General features: G+C 42.2%; 1 protein-coding gene across 1 annotated transcript in view; it reads left to right on the top strand.

Annotated features, from left to right (window-relative positions):
• The window catches only part of CSMD1 (CUB and Sushi multiple domains 1), a 398630-nt gene that overhangs the window by 8240 nt on the left and 369368 nt on the right, over positions 1-21022 (top strand). The window contains exons 5-7 of the mRNA XM_032593032.1: positions 3095-3233; positions 6942-7129; positions 15737-15925. Coding sequence (XP_032448923.1) covers positions 3095-3233; positions 6942-7129; positions 15737-15925 — 516 coding nt within the window. The remainder of the gene's footprint in view (positions 1-3094; positions 3234-6941; positions 7130-15736; positions 15926-21022) is intronic.

Below are 21022 nucleotides of genomic sequence, written 5' to 3'. Positions count from 1 at the left end.
CAACATACCATAAAAACAGGTTTGAAAAAAAGTTTAAAGGTTGGACGTTGAAAAAGACACGAGCACCAGAGAGGTGCAGAAGGAAGGTGTATGTCTTCCAAGTTCATAGAAGTTTTGTGTTGGGAACACTATCACAGCTGCTGTAAAATATGCACTGACTCCCACATAATATTTCGTAGAACCAGCATTCCCGGAATGTACCCCAGCCAGATAGAAAAACATATGCCGTCGCGAAGGGCACAAACACTCAATAATAAATCAGAGAAGAATGTGCATTCTGAAGACCTCGTTCACATATTTGCTTTTCTGTTATCACCTCTGTGAATACGAAAGTCATTAGTGCTGTTCACCAGATAAACAGAATCTCCGCCAAATCGGTTGGTTTTCTTGGCCTCAGTGGGGTTTGGTGAAACCTGTAGCAGGTCCTGGCCTGTTAGGGGTGAGTGGAAGTGACATACACAGTGAGTGACCCTGAGCCTTTGATTGCCCCCTGCAAGATCTCGGTGCCTTAGCTCGTTCAAGAATGGATCCCCTAGACAGGTGGCCTGTGTGAGAAATAGATTTCTCTTGTCACAGCTAATAGAACTGTGGGGTTGGTGGCCTAGTATGTCATAATCAGACTCGGCTAAAACGGCAAACTTGACTTTATCGTTTAACAATTATCTCTTTAATTTTGTTGACCTACAATATACAGATCAAAATATCTGTTTCATCAGGGTAAAGTGATACAAATTCTTCTAACATATACTGTGAATGTAAAGTGATATGTAAAACACAAGATATTAATGAGATAATAGCAACGTGCGACAGCGTGAGCACCTTCCTTCCAAGAAATATAACAACTCAAAGTTTTATTTATTTTTTTAAATGTGTATTTTGAGACAGAGAGACAGACAGACAGAGCACAAGTGGCGGAGGGGCAGAGAGAGAGGGAGACACAGAATCCGAAGCAGGCTCCAGGCTCTGAGCTGTCAGCACAGAGCCCGACGTGGGGCTCAAACTCATGAACCGCAAGACCATGACCTGAGCCGAAGTCAGATGCTTAACTGACTGAGCCACCCAGGTGCCCCAACAACTCAGTTTTGTTTTGTTTTTTTTTTTTAAACTTTAGTAAAGTGAAGGAAACACAGTTTTGCATTTAGGTGGGAAATAAGCCTTATAGATGTAAAATAATTCACCACACAGATTTAAAAAGATCTCATGTATCAAACTTTTAAAAAAATCTATAATCGCTGCATGTCTTTCTTATGTAGTATCTTTGGATAATTACACATGAAAGAAGTAAAATTGTTTAATTTTGCCTTTATCTTTTCTAAAAAGTATTTGCTGTAACATGTCAGGAAGCATAGGAATACAGGCTAAAAATATGAAGTTAAGGACTTAACTAGAACAAAATCCTAATGTTAATTGGTAAAGATAGGTTGTTTTTAAAATTATGAATACATAATGACGATTTTCTTTAATAACTCAAGTTCATAAAAATGACTGATTTCTTGTTATTAACTTCTAACTATAGAAAAAACGCACACATCTCAGCTTATTTTGAAAGAAAACTATACCAAGAAAAACATGATCCCCACAGCAGTCACCAGTGTTATCTGCCATTAACATATTTTTGAAATTTTTTCTCTTCTTTAAACAAATTTTTAATTAAATTTTTCCTCTTCTTTAAACAAATTTTTTATTAAATTAAAATTTTTTATTAGATTATGATACATGTATAATTTTATATCAAGATTTGAAAACATTATCTCAAATGTGTTTGTGACATTCTGATGTGTAGTCATAATCTTGTCATGTTTATTTTTTTTATTATTCCATTATAAATGAAGCCACCATGATTACTTTTCAACGTTTATTTATTTTTGGGACAGAGAGAGACAGAGCATGAACGGGGGAGGGGCAGAGAGAGAGGGAGACACAGAACCGGAAACAGGCTCCAGGCTCCGAGCCATCCGCCCAGAGCCCGACGCGGGGCTCGAACTCACGGACCGCGAGATCGTGACCTGGCTGAAGTCGGACGCTTAACCGACTGCGCCACCCAGGCGCCCCAGCCACCATGATTACTTTTATAGATTTCTCTTTCAGATGTTTTTCTCCACCATCAACACCTGGGTGAAATTGTATATAATTTTTAAGCATTTTAATGCACATGGCTATTTTTTGATACAACATATAGTTTTTTTCAAAAATGATTTTTTTTAACTGGGGACATTTTTATGTTCCCTTTGATATCTGTAGATTGACAGATTTGATTACAAATATGGCAAAGAACTTTGAGAAGAAAAATATGAAAAAAATGTGCGACTGGGCAGAAACATGTTAAGTATATATTATTATTTAAAATTCCCGTAGATTATACAGAAATGCAAAATCCCTTTTCCAGAGCACCAAGCACATGCCTTCCTGAGACTCCTTTTCTTCTTGATAATTACAGATCACACAAAAGGACTGATGTAGATTAATCCTATGTTTCTCGAATTTGAAAATTTTGTTTTCCTAACATTCACTAATAATTTAGTTTGATGTGTGTGGAAAGTCATTTTAATGAAACAAGCGCACCCTAGCTGAATAAGCACACACACATCATTAAACTATAGTATCTGTCTGCACACACACACACGCACCCACACGCATGTACTCACGCCCACACTCAGGCGCACACGCGCACATAGGCGCACGCACACACACGTGCACACACACTCCACGGGGGTAATTCTGTTTCAGATGTGAACTATTTTTGTTTGCTAATCAACAGATGTTTGTGGAAGTACAAATACATACAAGATACGGATGTCGATGGTGTGCATTTCATGGATGTGTCGTGAGAATCAGATGTGACAGATTTTTCCCCCACTTCCACCTTGACGTTTTTAGGTAGAAGGACCTTTGCTGTGAGTTGATGATAGACGCCCAGGTGTGGGATGTACCTGCTCTGCTTTCAGTAATCTTCGTTTATCTGGGGATGCCTTTAGCTCGAATCCTTGCAACGTTAAGTCCTTGAAGACAGAAGCACATTCCTGCCGTCACAGGTGTGGCTGTGGTGTCCCCGCGTGTTTAATCTGACCTGCCGACATCCTGAACTGTCTTTCAGCCCCGTGTGGTGGACACCTGACAGCTTCCAGTGGACTCATTCTGCCTCCCGGATGGCCAGGATATTATAAAGATTCTCTGAACTGTGAATGGATCATCGAAGCCAAGCCCGGACACTCTATCAAAATAACTTTTGATAGGTAAGAACAAACTTTTCCTTAACTTGGGCCTACTGACCCATGCACGTCCAAAGGTTTTACCTAAATGGATGATGACAAGGAGAAATAGGACAGTTCTTGGTTGGATCCCCCAGAGGAGTTCACTTAAAGAGAAACTGGCATTTGCTGGGTGTATTTGTTCCTCTTGAATTTTACCCTCTGAGGCCAGGGCTGAGTTCACTCGGCCGCCTTGCGTAGGGGAGTACCAAGTTCCAGATGATCATTCCCAGTGCTCGCAGTTGCTGGGCCCTGAGTCCAACTCCAGGTTTGGGATCTGTAGCTGAAATAAATTCGGCCTGGGGTTTAATTACAAATGGAAGCCTCTTTGGTCCCTTCGATGCCTTCTGGAACAGCCCAAGAATGCGGTGTCGTGACCTAGTGATGCTTTAAGCTACAGAGCTGTCACTGGGGTGTGTGACAGAGTAATTCCCTGTGAGTGTTCTGTCACTGGAATGCAGTCGGAGGTAGCTGTTTGATAATAAATTTGATAATCTAACACACAATCATACTACGTGAATTCTCCATGAGAAAACATACCTCCGTTTGTCTCCAAGATGAAATCCGTTTCATGATTTCAAATGTTTTCAAAAAGATAGATGTTTTCAAATGTAAGGAAGCATATTTGTTTAATGTTTTAAGCTTAATGTCTGGGCAATATTAAGCTTTCTCTTAACAATTACCTTCTTCTTGACTGAAAGAGTTTGGGTGTAACTATTCAGGATATTATAATGTCTCGACGGATGAACATTGTTATATTTTTTCTGTTTGTTTCCACTAATTTTCTGCTAACCAATAATATATATAGGAAATACGTTTCGTGGGAGTTGCATTATCACTTGGTATTATTTGTATTTTAAATTATTGTTCATTTTTTAAGTCTAGTAAGATAAGAATCTCCAGTAGGATAATCTTTCAAAAAAAGATTAAAATTCTGTCTTGTGTATCCATTATACTGGAGAATGGATCCTTGCATATAAACTTAATCATTGTGAAAAAATTAACTCTATAACATTCAGTAAATTAAGTATGGTTCTTTATTAATTTTTATGCTTTCTGGTATTGAGAGGGGGAAGAGCAAAGCACTGCCTGATTCCTGGCATCACAGCGAATTTAAATCACTCAGGAAAAATTGTGGCTTTATATCCTGGTTTGGCACAAGTTACTAGTGCTGTGTTTTCAGTTGCCTGAACAGAGAGAGAGAGCCATATAATTTTTCTCAGTCTTGTCTTTTAAATTCTATGGAACTGTGATATTTTGCTAAATTTCATTTATAAGATCCAATATTTCTGATATTTTCAGACATTGGTGACTTTTACACTATTCTTTAGAGATTAGTTGTAGAGATTAGTTGTAGAGATTAGCCCTGAGCAGTGGGCTGACAACACGAGTAAAGGATGTGTTCATACATACAAACTTAAAGGTCCAAAATAACAGGGGCGCCTGGACGGCTCCGTCTGATAAGCCTCCGACTTTGGCTCAGGTCATGATCTCACAATTGTGGGTTTGAGTCCCGTGTTGGGCTCTGTGCTGACATATCAGAGCCTGGAGCCCGCTTCGGATTCTGTCTCTCTCTCTGTCTCTCTCTGTCTCTGTCTCTCTCTGCCCCTCCCCCACTTATGGTGTCTCTCTCTCTCTCTCTCTCACTCACTCACTCAAAAATAACCATTAAAATTTTTTTAAAAAATTAATGTTTACTTATTTTTGAGCGAGACAGAGACAGAGACAGAGACAAAGCAAGAGCGGGGGAGAGGCAGAGAGAGAAGGAGACACAGAACCCAAATCAGGCTCCAGGCTCTAAACTGTCAGCACAGAGCCTGATGCGGAGCTTGAACCCACGACCCGTGAGATCATGACCTGAGCCGAAGTCGGTGGCTCGACCGACTGAGCCACCCAGGTGTACCAAACTCTAAAAAAATTAAATAAAAATGAAATAAAAGTCAAAAAGTTACATTAAAATATGATAAGTAAACAAATAAGTAAATTTCATGCTGGTGTCATTCTTACGCAAAGCGCATCAGGTTGCCAAATAAAGGAAAACAACCATTGTGGTGTGCAGTCCGCCAGCTGTTGAGATGTGCGCCGTCATCAGTCCTAGCTGTTACTAAAGACGGAAGGTCTGGAGACTGTAGCACAGATTTTTCAAATGAGATTTACTTCATGCTTATCCAAACCTCTTGAATCTAAACTTGGGTAAGTGAGAAACCACAGCGTGTTCAGAGCACGTTCTGGAAAAGTCAGCGAGGAAGCGGTGCCATCGGACCCCAAATGCACAGCCTGTGGCTCCATTCCGGTCTACCGTGTGTCGGGGCAAGCGTCTTGGGTTCCTTCTGATGGAAGAGCAGGGGTCGCCGCGCCAGGCCGAGGTGCTAGAGTATGTCATTGTCTTCCGGCTGCTCTAGGAGGATGTTGCGTGATTTAGAGATAAGCAGGGCACAGCCCTGTGCTTTCAGCCTCTTCAGTTGTTGTGCCCGGAAGCCAGGACAGACTGCGCTCGCCAACCCCCCCCCCCCCGCCACCCCCGCTGTCCGTCAGCGTCCTCTGATGCAGAGTGTGGGGATAGTAATGACCCAGGCTTCCACGGAATTCTTCGCCTGAAAGTCACGGACTGAGTCCGAGGCTCGCGTAAGCTGCTCGCTGATGACACAGCCAGACCCTGGAAACCGGGTTAGCTCTTTGAGGACGAGATGGGCCCAGTTCGAAAACTGTCTCAGTGCCTGGAATGGTCTCCTTGTCACACCCAAGAGGACCCAAGTGGCCGCCGCCGTATCTAAATATAACACGGGGCCAGGTTCTCTGCGCGCATAAAGTCCTTCTTAAAAGTTAAGCACTTTGGGAAGCCGTTCAAACCTTGAAAGCCACGTTTCGTTTCTGAACAGCACTGGGCTCTCGGTGCTTCTGGTGTGTGCAAAGAGTGAGCACAGCTTAAGAGGCACAGGAGTTTTTTTCCTGAAGAGTATTCAGGATATCATCATGTAGTTCGAATTACTTTCTTCCTTTAAGAGATCATGTCTCCTTATGTGCCCATTTAAGATGTCCGTAAACTGGTTGAATAGGGGATCATGAAACATAGTTTGAAAATGCATGATTGATTTTTCACAATATTTTTAAGTTGATTTCTTTCTTTCTTTCTTTCTTTCTTTCTTTCTTTCTTTCTTTCTTTCCTTCCTTCCTTCCTTCCTTCCTTCCTTCCTTCCTTCTCCTCTCCTCTCCTCTCCTCTCCTCTCCTCTCCTCTCCTCTCCTCTCCTCTCCTCTCCTCTCCTCTCCTCTCCTCTCCTCTCCTCTCCTCTCCTCTCCTCTCCTCTCCTCTCCTCTCCTCTCCTCTCCTCTCCTGCCTTGCTCTTTCCTTCTGTCCTGTCCCATCCTATCCTTCCCTTACTCTCACTGAAAACTAATATGGTTCACAGTATTTTTATTTTAGAGCTAAAGACTGCCCTCTTTTACATTTGGGATGTGACATGACCCAGTATTCAGTAAGAGGGATAGGTTTAGGGTATACCTTTTCTTCTAGAAAAATGTACCGTGCTTAAATATCATATGTGCCCAGGGCCTGGTCTTTTTAAAGGTTGAATAACTGTAAGTCTTTTATATATATAGGTATACATGGCTTTGTCATGAATGCACGAAAATACTTGGGGAACGTCAGTAAGTTAACACAGCTTTGTGTTCTGACTCATTACGAATCTCCGCAGATTCCAGACTGAAGTCAACTATGACACGCTGGAAGTCCGAGATGGGCCAGCCAGCTCGTCCCCGCTGATCGGAGAGTACCATGGCACGCAGGCCCCCCGGTTTCTGATCAGCACTGGCCATTTCATGTATCTCCTCTTCACCACAGACAACAGCCGCTCCAGCGTCGGCTTCCTCATTCACTACGAGAGTAAGTCGGAGGGTCCACTTGCCATCTGCCCCCCAGGCATGCGCTCTGGTTCCCTACCACAGGTGGCAGCCCTTGCTGCCTCTGTCCACCCTGCACTGCGTGCCCAGAAGCACCTACTCTTATTGATAAGAGAGCAACTTGGGGACTTTCACTTTAAAACTAAAAAAATAATAAAATACTCATTGATGGATTATAAAATTAAATAAGTAATTAAATGTGTTTACTTCATGTTGTAATCATAAATTACTACTATTAGAAATATAGCTCCTGACCAAAGGAGTTACCACTAAAATTGTATCTCTTAAACAACAGCTGGGAAGTTCTTTGCTAGAAGAACATGGGTAGGCTGTTGTGTGAGCATGTTTCAGTGGGGAGAGAACATGGAACCAAGAGTGGAGAAGGAGTTAAAATCCAGCAGAACCTCAGTAATGACACCTAACTGTTGCTGTTTACAAGCACTGCAAGAGTCCAGAAAGATTGGTAGAAGTAATTACAATGGTTGCCGAAATGTGACAGTGCAGGATATCTTGCCCAACTTGAAGTGCTCCTTCCCATTTTTGTTTCCATAAATACAAATTTGAGTCATAGTTTTAGTTTCTGAGATTTGGAGATCAGGTCATGCTAGTATATTCTAGTGATCCTTACGAAACTGGACTTGTGGAAGCCAGCCGGGGGGTCACCCTGGGAATGCATTTTTAACACCAGTCACTTAAAAAAACAAACCCAATGGTTAATTTCCTCTGTTTGAAAATATGTCCCTTTCTGAGTAGAAGGAAAAAGATGGATAAATGCAGAACACTGAATCTGAGGGAATAAAAACCTCTATTTTTCAAGGTTTTTATGGTTGCTGTTTTTCACAGTCTTATCCCAAAATAAACAAAATTAAGTTTCAGTGCTATTATACAAATATATAGTTACATATATACCCACACATATAATTTTACAAATGATCGTGAGTGGGGTCATATCTAACATGTGGGATGTTTATTCATTATTGTTTTCTTTTTCTTGCCTTCCTGTCCCCACATCACCCCCTGCTCCTCATGTTAACCTCTGTGCAAACTCCACCCAGCAGCTTAGATTAAGAACCTGTTATGTATGTTTCTCCGCTTCTCATGCTCACGTATGGACTCACATGCAAATATTTACATGCATATATGCATATACAAGTCTACGTGGAGTTCTTAATTAAAAAAATGACTCTGATAGGAAGAAAATTGACTGTTCATGATTTAATGATTAATTTCAAATTTAAATTGGTTGGTTTCACTTCATAATCATGCAACCTTTCTTTCAAAGTAAGGTCTTTTTTAAACATGAAGTACAATTTAAGAACCAGAAAGTCTCCTATTTCATTCCTTTTGAATGTCCCTTCGAGTCGTTGCTTTTCTTGGGAGTGAAGATATGTGCACATAACAACCATCCAGGTTTGTAAAACTCCTCAGTGCTGTATCGCCCTACCGCACCCCTTTTCGTAAGTCTGGAGCTACATGGCCTTTGAGCACACGCTTGGATGAAGCTTACGAGAATGGTGCCTTATTTAGGCACTGAATAAAACTAGAACAGAGTTTCTCATTCTTCTCTTTTCTCTCCCTTGTTTGTGTAGCCATACATTATTCTGCCCATTTTCTCCAGTACTCTGTGAAGAAATTATATCCTAAAGCCTATATGCAGGTAGTAGAAAGTGATAGCATCTGCCCACCTAACTTGTTTAAATAAACGGGTTATTCCTACCGATTCTTTCTAGAATTCAGAGAATGATCGAAAATCAGGTCACGAGTTCCTCTTCCGCTTGCCACCCTTACTCATAGTCGATAATATGCCGGTAATTCTAGCAGTAATTTTTATGATCTTCAAAGAGTGACTGCATGGAGATAGGAGATGTGGGTCTCCTGTGCTTGACAACAGAGCTGAGCCCTGGTAAGCATGCTTCCACAGGCTGGATTGACCTCTCAGAGAGCAGTGCTGTTTGCCTTTCCTCCGTCAGGGTGTCCGTAACAGAAGATGAAAACAATCACCAAGCTGGTAGCATTTGCAGCGGAGAGATACTTATGTGAGCGACAGACCTTTCTGATCCCTTGGGGTCCAGAATCCCTCCTCCTCCTACTTGACAGGAAGAACTGGGAGCCAGGAGTGTCATCACAGAAGAGGACAGAACTCTCTGGGGGAGAAGGGGGGGAAGGTCCCCGCGGCATCCACCGCCCAGTGCTTTTAGCAGGGATACTGGTCTAAACGTTCATGCTGGCTTTTGCCCTGTGAACTCCCCGTGGTCCTTCCAGAAGGCCCCACACGTTTTTGTGAATTCCTCCGAATGAAAGTATCCAACGTCTATTGGGAGAATACTGCCCGGAAGGACCACACCGAAGCGTGACCTGTGATCACCTCAATTTATTTATCAGCCGCTCTGTACTTGAGGAGAAACAAGGAGACGGGGAAAAGTGGATGAGCAGGATGTGGGATTTTTATACGGAAATGAGTCCGGAAAGGTCTGGGCTCTGTAACCCCACGGTTGCAGGCTGGCGTCATACAAAACCGTTACCTGCAGGCCTTAAAACTGAGCAGAAGCCACAACACGAGCTCACACGTCCTGTGCTGCCACTGCTGTGGGTGGACGGAGGCCCAAGGGCTTTGAGGAAGCCCGTAGCCGGCCCAGGTGGCCATCCTGGTTCAGAAGGCGTGCTGAAGGGGCAGCTCTTGTCAGACACAACTGTGCATCAGGGCTTGCCCGGGATTCCTAGTACAACGCGGGCTCCTACGTTCACATTCCAGACATCGTAATTTCACCATGCCTGCGGTGCCCGCCAGAATTCTGGATTTCTCTCACCGCCTCGAGGTGGCACGTAGGTGACAGCCGGTGCCTGAGTCAGCCCAGGCAGGCCCTGACAAGGGCGGGACTGACACATGGATTTCCAGGTAGAGGTAGGGCAGGTGGGCAGGGAGGCCACGCAGGAGCCCCCAGAGTCACAGAAGAAACAAGAACAGAGAGAGGAGCAGAGAGAGAGAGACAGGAAGAAGAGAAAAACATAGAAGAAGTCACGTGTTACCAACCCCTTTAACATTGTGACCAATTCTAGTACTCTTTGAAGAAATACGTCCAGAAGCCAGTGTGGAAGCAGTAGAAAATAATGACCCTTGCTTATCCAACACGTTAAAAAAAAAACGGGTTGCCTGTGACCCAAGAATGATTTATGTCAAATTCTTCATGCCCTTTAAACACAATAATAGAGCTCATCTCCCTTTCGTCTTTTGTGGTAAACATTTGACACTATCAGCCTTCCTTGCTTTAAAAAATTATGGACGATCCCACTCTATGCCCAAATGGGCGTGTGAAAACCTACTTTACAGGCAGAAGGCACTGCAGAGACAAGGCTGGCTTATCGTCGCACAGGCGCCATGAGCTAACGTGCACTGCCACACACCGTGTTAACGTCAGGACTTGTGAATTGTGAGGCGGACGGGCGAAGCCTTTCTTGTCAAGGTTTTCCTACGAGCAGAGCCAGAAGGGTCGTCTGTCTGTTCTGTGTGCGGACTCTTATGAATCATCCATTTAATTTTTTTAATTTGTTTAATTTTTATTTTTTAAAATTTTATTTATTTGTGAGAAAGAGACAGAGTGTGAGCAGGGCAGGGGCAGAGAGAGAGAGAATCCGAAGCAGGCTCCAGGCTCTGAGCTGTCAGCACAGAGCCCCCGATGCGGGGCTTGAACCCGTGAACTGTGAGATCGTGACCTGAGCCAAAGTCAGTTACTTAACCGACTGAGCCACCCGGGCTCCCCGGAATCATCCATTTTATAAACACAGCGTCCAGTTACAGTCTGTCCTTTTATTAACTTTATTCTTCATGAGGAATGGGACACAGTTTGTATAATAGTCGTATTATTCCCCCAGAATAATCATTTGCTGGCTCTGTTTGTTGTAGAGCTTTGAACCACCACTGTAAGGTAGCCATGATTTTAAAGGCAACTGGACAGCTAATGGATATCTCAAGCATATGGAGGTTTCCATCCAATTTTAGAGCGTTGTTTTTTTGGAAATGCTTTCAAAAGTGTCCTTTAAAATATTCCCGAAAAGCAAGATTCATTGCATGTAAATGTATCTGTCCTGCTTTGCTGCTAATACACTGTGCAATTTTTAAAAATTGGGGTGCCTGGGTGGCTCAGGCGGTTGAGCGTCCGACTTGGGCTCAGATCATGATCTCATGATTCATAGGTTCGGGTCCCATGTCAGGCTCTCCGCTGTCAGTGTAGAGCCTGCTTCAGATTTCGTGTCTCCCTCTCTCTACCCCTCCCATGCTCGTGCTCTCCCTCTCAAAAGTAAACATTAAGAAAAATTGCGAAAGGCAAAGAAGAATGTTTTCTGGGGTGTGTGTGTGTGTGTGTGTGTGTGCGCGTGCGCACATGCGTGCGTGCATATTAGTTTCTGAGATTTAATGGCTTTTTTGTTTTTTAATTTTTTTATGTTTATTTATTTGTTTTGAGAGAGAGAGAGAGACAGAGAGAGAGAGAGAGAGAGAGAGAGTGAGTGGAGTAGGGGCAGAGAGAGAGGAGAGAAAATCCCAAGCAGGCTCCACATTGTCAGGGCAGAGCCAGACTTGGGGCTCGAACTCACCAACTGTGAGATCATGACCTGAGCCGAGATCAAGAGTCTGACACTCAACTGACTGCCCCCCTTTTTAAAATTTTTTATAGGTTTATTTATTTATTTATTTTGAGAGAGAGAGAGAGCAAGCACAAGTGGGGTAGGGGCAGAGAGAGAGAGACAGGGAAAGAGTTAATGACCTTTCTTAAGATCAGAAAGGAAAACTAGTCAAAATGTAATGGGTATGGATGCCATGCAGTTGGAAACTTGGACCCGTGGGCATGGGCGCACCCCCACGGTGGGAGGGACGAAGGCAGGCGAGGGCTTAGGCGTGAACCCTGGTGAATAATTTAACATAACCAATTTACTTAGTTTCTTGGCTTATTCCCTCATCTGTCAAATGGGATTGTGACTGCTGTTTCCAACCCTTTCGAAGGCTGTGGAAAGAGCCTTGGGAGGTAAAAGGTACTCAGAATATGCATCCCTTTCCTTCGACTGGAACTTGTAGAAAAACAGTTAAGCAGAACTTTGCTTGTGTCAAGTGTACGTTAATATAATGTGCACGTGGACATCGTCAAAGCCATTCGCTTCCGTCATTCACTGGTAGCGAGTTACTGAGTTCTTTGCTTGACGGGCCAAGTGATGAGCAGTGTATTTATATCCCTGCGTCAGAAAACGCATCGTCACATTACATTTCGAGGAAGAAGCAATTGGGACAGAATCGGCACATACTCAAAGCTTCAACAAAATCCATTAATGCCACTTTTTCTTTGTATGGCGAGGGCTCGTTCGGGAGGGGGAAGATGCTCGAAGCAGTGCTCTGAAGTAGTCTGTGTAGGTTTCCTTCAAAGTCAGTTGGCTGCCCGTCCTCACAGACTGGTTTTAGTTCACTCTAAAGGGCTTTTCCTGCTGAGTCATGTCATCCGCCGTGCACTGCCCTCCATTCTCCCTGCTGCCATCTTGTTGCACAGTTCCTGTTTATGGTGCATTTCAGGCGAGTTGGTCGTCAGATCTGTTATAATTCTAGCACGCAGTTACCCTCGTATGTAGTGTCCCTTCAAAAATACTGTAATGCAAAGCAGTACAATAACTGTACGTTGTGCAACTTTGTATTTCTGTCCATTATTTTGTGAAAATGAATGAATGAATGAATGATGGAATAAAGTTAGTACTAACCAGCAGTTATGACTTCAACATAGTGTTTATTTTGCAGTTCAGTTTTGTATGTAAAGAATTCTGCATTTATATTTGTATGCTTTGGTTTCCTCTGATGCTTTTCTCTTTGTTCCCTGCAAATTTTATGTGGGAAAAAGTTTGCTTACCATCTATACATTTTATTGTGAATATTATTACTTAATATATTGTCCTCACATCATCTAAAATATTAAATCCTGTTATTTTTAAAGTTCTTTTTTAAGTTACTTTGAGAGAGAGAGAGAGAGAACAGGGCAGGGGCAGAGAGAGAGAATGAGAGAGAGATTGAGAGCGAATCCCAAGCAGGCTCCACGCTGTCAGCGCAGAGTCCAAATCAGGGCTTAATCTCACAACTGTGAGATCATGACCGGAGCCGAAACCAAGAGTCAGACACTTGACCACTGAGCCTTCAAGGCACACTTTTCCTATTACGTTTATTTGCTGCAGTGCAGCGAGCGTATTGTTTAGTGATCATCGGAAAGCATTTGACAAAATGCAAAAATATAGTTAAATGGTTTGTCAGGGATCTTCCCACTAATCCATTTCTTTGGCAAAGTGTCTTTTGGGGGAATTCTTGTGTTAATCTTGTCCCTGCAAAACCAACAAGCTAGTGTATGTACCCATTGTATATAGGGCATACTCATGCCATCGCTGCTGTGTTACAAAAGAGGTCGTACAAAAGAGGCCTTAGAACATGAGTGTACGTGGGGGGATTTAGAGACAGAGGGGCAGAGCAGATGACGGCTGTGGGGCACATGATGCCGCCCGGCTTTCGGCAGAGCCGTGCTCCGCACAGGAATGAAAGGATGTCATGACAGTTGGCACCTGTTGTTTACGGTAGTAGGCACACAGTGGTTTTCAGGAAATTAGTTAGAATATTTAAGAAAAAAATTCTTGGGAAAAATAGTGCCATATATATGTCTTTTCACTTAGCCTCTTCTTCTGTTCATTGTTGTATTTTTTCCTTTGGAAATCTTAACTATGATGGTCTTCCAGTTTTTACCCAGTGTAACCAAACTCTGGGGTTAAGCACACAGATTTGCAAAGGGCAAAACCTGCTTATTTTGCCAACTCTGAAACCAACTGCAAGTTCAGAGTTCCCAAAATGACTCTCTGTTCTGATAACTTGATAGAAGGACTTGACATACGTTGAAAGCTGTTGTGCCCACAGTCACATGCATTACAGAAAGGATCCAGGTTAGGCAGAGGAAGGCACAAACGGTGTCATCCTCTCCCCATGGGGCCATGAATGGTGTCACCTCCTAGCCACACTGTGGGGCAATACGCACAGTCCTGCCAACCTGGGAAGCTCACTGGGGTCTTTGTGTCCAGAGATCTGATTGGTGTTTCATTAGAGAAGCATCATGCATTGAATCATTGCCCTCGTGGTTCAACTCAATCTCCAGTTGCCCTTTCCTTGTCGGCTAGACTGAAATCCTTTTGGTCCAGGGGCACAGCATGGACAACAAAACACTCCTAGCACTCAAGGAGTTCCAAGGGTCAGGGCGCCTGTGTGGCTCAGTCAATTAAGCGTCCACTTCTTGATTTCAGCTCAGGTCATGATCTCATGTTTTGTGGGATTGAGCCTGTGTTTAGCTCTGCACTGACAGTGCAGAGTCTGCTTGGGAATTCTCTCTCTCTCTCAATCTCTCTCTCTCTTTCTCTCTCTCTCTCTCTCAAAATAAATAAATAAACTTAAAGAAATTCCAAGGGTTTACTGGTTACCTCTTAGGAGCTAGACCTCTCTTAGAAACCACATTTCTAACTACCCATTTTTCAGTAGTGGCTCAGCTTTCTTGCTTGCAATCTGGTACCTATTGAATCACATTTGGCTGTATACTAATGAAGAAATATTATCACTCATTATTTATTTTAAAAACTCACTCCTTACTTGTATGTCATGTATGTGACTTAATGAGTGAGGGTATAAGGTGGAAGGTACATCACTCAAATTCATGCAGTGACTGGAAATGTTATTCCAGAGATCATTTTGGGGGGACTGAGCATCATCAGTGATGATTTAAGATTTTTAATTAATGGTCTAAGTCATCACTGTAATGCTCCAAACCTAACTTAGAGAGTTGTGTATAAGCAGTGGCAGAGTCTTTCTTATGTCTTTGAATTCATAACCATCACACTGTCATCTTCTTCCCCTGCTCCCGTTTTCCTTATCTTTTCAAATGTATATTCTAAAAATAAAGAGAAATCTGAGAGACAGAGCAAAGAAACTCTTGTAATGACATGATCATAATCACTTGACTTTATATAGCACTTTACTTTTTAGCGCCTTTTAGCATAGGCTAATTGTAGCCATCTCCAAAGTGGCTGACTGACGTGCAAATGTGAAAAATGCACGGATGTATGGAATGCAGTTTTAGAGAATCAGATCCAGTGAGGTCTTAGTTTGCAGTATGTGTGTATGGACTTGGGCGCATGTGTGCGTGTCTACGAAAGTTGAAGGATGACTGCCCAAATCTAACTAGAACATAAAATACAGTAAGGGGAAGGGGGAGGCTAGAGATAGACAGAAGACAGGCTTCATTTAACAGTTCACTGGTTTTCCAACGAAGTGAAGTAAACTTCAGACATCAAGAGATTATTCAGGTTTGTAGACTTACAGGTCATCTGATAGTTAACAATATCTGTCTCTACAGAAAAACAGGATCAGATACGCAAAAGTGTATTGGTTGTTTACATTAATGGACGGTTGGATTCACTTGAATAATTTTCCAGGTCTGATGATGTCTGGGGATATTTTACATGTACGACTGCACACATATTTTTTCTGTAAGCCAGCAGAGTTCCGTGGTTAATGTATTTTTTTCTGCGCGCGCAGGTGTGACTCTGGACTCGGACTCTTGCCTTGACCCAGGAATCCCTGTGAATGGGCATCGGCACGGCAGTCATTTTGGCATCAGGTCTACGGTGACCTTCAGCTGTGACCCGGGGTACACACTGAGCGATGATGAGCCCCTGGTCTGCGAGAGGAACCATCAGTGGAACCACGCCCTGCCCAGCTGTGACGGTAGGTGGAGCTCAAGGGAGCCGTAAACCCTACAGAAATGTGGACGCCATCGATATCTCAGTTGTTTGGGTGGAATGTGTTGTATAGTACAGGGCGGTATGATACGAAAAGTTGTACACCTTAGAAACAATTCCGTTTAATACTTGAAGTTTATCTAGCACATTTTTTTTTTCTATGAGGTAAGGCGTCTGTCTAGAAATGAAAAATAAAAAAAAAAAATTATGGACCGGTCTTCAGCTTTATCAGCAGACACGGAAACTTACAGAGCTCAGTTATGCACACACTCTTACACGAGGCATTTGTTGAAGACAGCATGAAGGCAGGCTAGTGAGCGCGTGTGCTCCACATCATCAGGCCCGGTCTTCCTCCGAACCGAGTCCAAGCATTGAGCCACCACCCTGAGGTCTACACAGCTCCTCTAAGCTCTCAGCACTCTCCCCGGGACTACCGGGAAGCACCTTCCCAGAAGACCCCCAAGTGGTTTCCGGGGGTAGCCACTCCCCCTTCCCTGCATGTATCCGCCCTTGGAAGTCTCCAAACAAATACCTTGCCAATGGCTCCATGCAGGGTATATGCAAATACGGTACTTGTGGCCATTCGCAAAGACAGTAAGGGATTTGTCCTTTGGCCATGAATAGAACAACATTATCACATTATCTCTATAAAAAAGAATATATTTTTCCCATTCACAACAGTTTTTCACCAATGTTGTAATGTGGTTGGTTGTATTTGTGGCTTAGAGAGAACCATAACAGAAATGAATTTACCTATAGAAAATACCACACTTCATAACAAACTATTATAAAAAGTTTCATGGAAGGCGAGAACAGAATAACTTTCTTAGTACCAGGAATGTTATTTCCTATTATCCAGAACATCCTCACGCATGCAGTAATATAAGAAAACGGCATAAATTATAAATATTACAAAGAACAGACTGTCAAGTTTGGGCAGTAAGTGCTAATAGATGACCATGTTCAGGATAAACATAGATCTGTGGATTTCCACAAAGGATACAGTTAGTAGAAGTATAATATCTATATACTCTAAAACCTTCAGGAGTATATTTAACAGGAAACATGGAGGCTTACCTTAAAATAATTTAGAAGTTTACAGTAGAATACAAAAAGAATATCCTCATACAGGGAAATACCTAATACATTTCTGGACGGTAGGGATGAAATTTAAATATACAAATATTTTACAAATAAAGTTTTACGTTCAATACAATCTAATTAAAATGAATTTGGATTTTTAATAGAAATTTATAAATGTTATAAATGAATCTGGAAGAGTAAAGCCTCTAAATAGGCATATATTTTTTTTAAAATGATAAAGAAGGACTCTATCTGGTATCGAAGTATACCAAAAATAGATGAAAATGAAAATATGAAACCAGTACAGAAATACACAAATAGATTATATGCCTGTATAAGAACTTAATTTGCTAAAATTATTCCAAATCCATGAGGAGGGATGACATTTCATAAATGATGTTGTTCAAATTGTAAATCCAGACACAATAAATGGAAAACATTGACAGATTTCACTACATACAAATTAAAATTTCTATTGGAAAAAAAGTTAAAGGAAAAGGTCAGACTACAGAAAATAATTGGTCTGTCCATGTAATGTGATTCGAGATACTTTTATCACCCAAACGGATGGAAGAAAAACAGTGACATACACAAAACAACAGGTCCACGAGGAAAACACATACCTAGGCTTTTCAGCGAAGGAGACAGAACACTTCAAAATATGTCCACTCTGACACGGACTCAGGAAAATGCAAAAAAAAAATTTTTTTTTTTCTACCCTGTTGATTTGCAAAAAAGAAAGGTCAAATTACTCTCCATCATCATGGGATTAGGGAGATGCGCGTTCATTCTGTCCTGTTGCTAGGAAACTGAAATGATACCCCCTTTCTGGAGAAAAGAGCAAGTCTCAGGACAATGCACGTTGTGTACATGAACATATCCATGCATGTACTTACAGACACATTTACGGTATATACATAGAAACAGGCTGAAAATAGACATTCTAGAACGGTAACCCTAATGCTCTCATTTTGGGAGGTTGGCAAGCTATAGGGAGAGGGAGAGAGTCTTTCAGTTTTTATCTCCACATTTTTTTGGTGTTATATGAATTTGTATTAGGTGTTATTTTTGTAATTGGAACCCTAATGATGAAGAAAATAAATAAAATTTACCCATGTAATTACTAAACAGTGTCAGAGGATGCTAGCTACTGGGCTAATAATTTTTTTTTAATCTGAGGTATCATAAATAGTATGCAAAAGTATTTACTATATTTATAGTAGGATTTTGTATTGGCAAGAATTATAACAAGGGCACAAAGTATGATAAAGGTCTCACACCTAAAATACTTAGTTGTTACTCATGCATAACTAAGCATCAATCAAAATATTTATTAAACCATTTAATCCAAAATCTGCAGTAAGCAAATCATAGAAGTAATTTTATTGGAAGAGTTATTTACCTGATATGCAAACACGTGGCTTTATTGGGAGCCACTGTGCAAATTTAATAATAATTGTTATTTCTTTTTATTTTTTTGACCAGAGCTGAATGGGACTTAGGAAGGGAGCACATAGAAGTTGCTCTCTTTTTTCCATTTTCCTTCAGGATGAATGAGTTGAGCAACTGCCAACGCGCGGCCTCAAGTTGTAACTGCAGACTTTTCAGGCAGTGCGGGGAAGATGGAAAAGTTGAGGTCGCTGTGCTTTAAACACACAATCAGTTGGGGCGCCTGGGTGGCTCAGTCGGTTGAGCGTCCGACTTGGGCTCAGGTCATGATCTCGCGGTCCGTGAGTTCGAGCCCCGCGTTGGGCTCTGTGCTGACAGATCAGAGCCTGGAGCCTGCTTTAGATTCTGTGTCTCCCTCTCTCTGACCCTCCCCCGTTCATGCTCTGTCTCTCCCTGTCTCAAAAATAAATAAACGTTAAAAAAATTTTTTTAAAAAATACACAATCAGTTGTGTTGATGAAAGTGCCCAGCTCTTCACAGGAAAATACACAACAGTCGTCTAACTAACTAGACTCTGGATCTGGTAGAAAAGGCCACCATAAGGTACTAGTGAGAGTAGACACTTACCCAAGAGAGGACAACGACACTCTCCATGTATTCTTGATTGAACAGTGGTAGTAACTTAGTTCGTTTAAATATTTTAGTATCTGACCAAGATGACTTTCTCCTCTGCCCAGTAGACAACCCAGGCACGTCTGTCCTCGTCCCCTCAACCAAGCCCATGCAGTAGTCACCCCCCCCCAACTCCCACGTCCCTTCGTGTTGCGTTCCCCGAATCCACCCCTCCTCCAAGACCAGGATGCACTCAACCGAATCACGCCAGGTCACCAGCATTAACTTTTCTAACATCCGTTTCTCCTTGTGTGCAGTGCCATAGACTTTAACTTTAAAACGTATAATCCCAGGTAGCCGGATACACTGTGGTAACCCACGCAGCCTGCTATAACAAAATAAAACCAGACACGGTGGCTTCTCTACAGCAGGCATGTGTTTCTCACTGTTCCGGAGGATGGGGTCCAAGTTCGAGGGACAACACGATCCAGTTCTTGTGAGGCCACCGTTCTAGGCTGCACATGTCTGTGTTCTCCCCGTTTCATCTCAGGGAGGAGGGGGCAAGGGAGCTCTGTGGGGCCCCTTCTATGGCCTATAAAGGCCATAATCAGCCCTTGTGACATACCCACACCTCAAGGCCCTCCCTTCTTAACGCCATCACGTTGGCCATTAGGGAGTCAACATGAGTTATGGCGATACACAAACATTCAGACCATAGCATGTGCATATATCATACATACACTTAATTATTTAATAGTTTTCTCAGTTGTATTTTTTTTTAAGTTTATTCAGTTTGAAGGACAAAGAGAAAGCATGCATGAGCAGGGGAGAGGCAGAGAGAGACGGAGAGAGAGAGAGATTCCCAAGCAGGCCCTGCCCTGAAAACACATAGCCTGATGTGGGGCTCATACTCCGGAACCATGAGCTCATGACCTGAGCCGAACTCAAAGAGTCGGGAACTGAACTGACTGAGCCACCCAGGTGCTGCTCCTTAGTTTTCTTTTAAGGTCATAGTGATAGGCATTGAGGGTCTCACCTAAAATACAGCACTTGAGCCTGGATTTCAGTGATGAGTCGAATTTCCCAAAGTGGCCAGCCCGTGCAGAGGCACCGAGGCAGAGAAAACGAACACACTGGGGCTGACCTGGCACGTTCTGCAGATTCCTGGAGGTTTGGGGACATAGAGTGAATGGAACATGAACAAAATGGTCAGTGGGAAATTCTCTGAGAGAAACGAAGGGAGGATGGGCAGAGAAGGGTCTCGAGTCCTTAAAGGTAGCTGACATGCTGTAGAAATGACAGCATGCATTTGGCCTTTTCCACAGAAAAGAAAGTACATTCGATTTATGTGTTGTGTCTCTTTTCCTTTCTCCCCACTGAAGTCTGTGTACATTTGAAATTTAACCCTTCTAAAAGGAATTTGTAACATAAACTGTTTGCTTTGCTTTGGTTTCACTGAAAACTCTTTCAGATAATAATAAATTTATGATAAATGGCTATTAATAAATCTGAAAACCTGGGGAGATTGTAGAGTTTGATATAAGAGTTTTAGTCCGTCATGGTTGATTGTTTTCATTTAACCGTAAGACCCGCTCTTGTTGCATTTTCAAATCTTAAGCAATCTCTTAACCCCCCTGGGTTTTTATTGTGACAAATGATACATCAATAGGATATTTAAACCTTTAAAGATTCATAGCTCTGAGAATGGAAGAAGAAATCAGAATTAATTACAATATTTTATATCACCATCAAAAGAAGATACATTCTATCAGTATCTCTTTCATCTGCATAGCATTTTGCTTCATTTCACTTTTACCGTTTATGCGTTAGCATACTCACATTTTAAAGAGATAACGTGAACATTCAAATAAACTGCCTCCTTCTTATTTGTTGAAAGACAAGTGCTAGAAAAATTTTGGAAAACTTTCTTCACTGAATAATTATTTTTGTACGCTCTGGACTCTTTCCACAAGCATCTATTGGAAAACTACTGTATTTG

The sequence above is a fragment of the Lynx canadensis genome, chromosome B1 (assembly GCF_007474595.2).
Source record: "Lynx canadensis isolate LIC74 chromosome B1, mLynCan4.pri.v2, whole genome shotgun sequence".
Taxonomy (NCBI): Eukaryota; Metazoa; Chordata; class Mammalia; order Carnivora; family Felidae; genus Lynx; species Lynx canadensis.
This window is presented reverse-complemented; position numbering and strand designations above follow the sequence as displayed.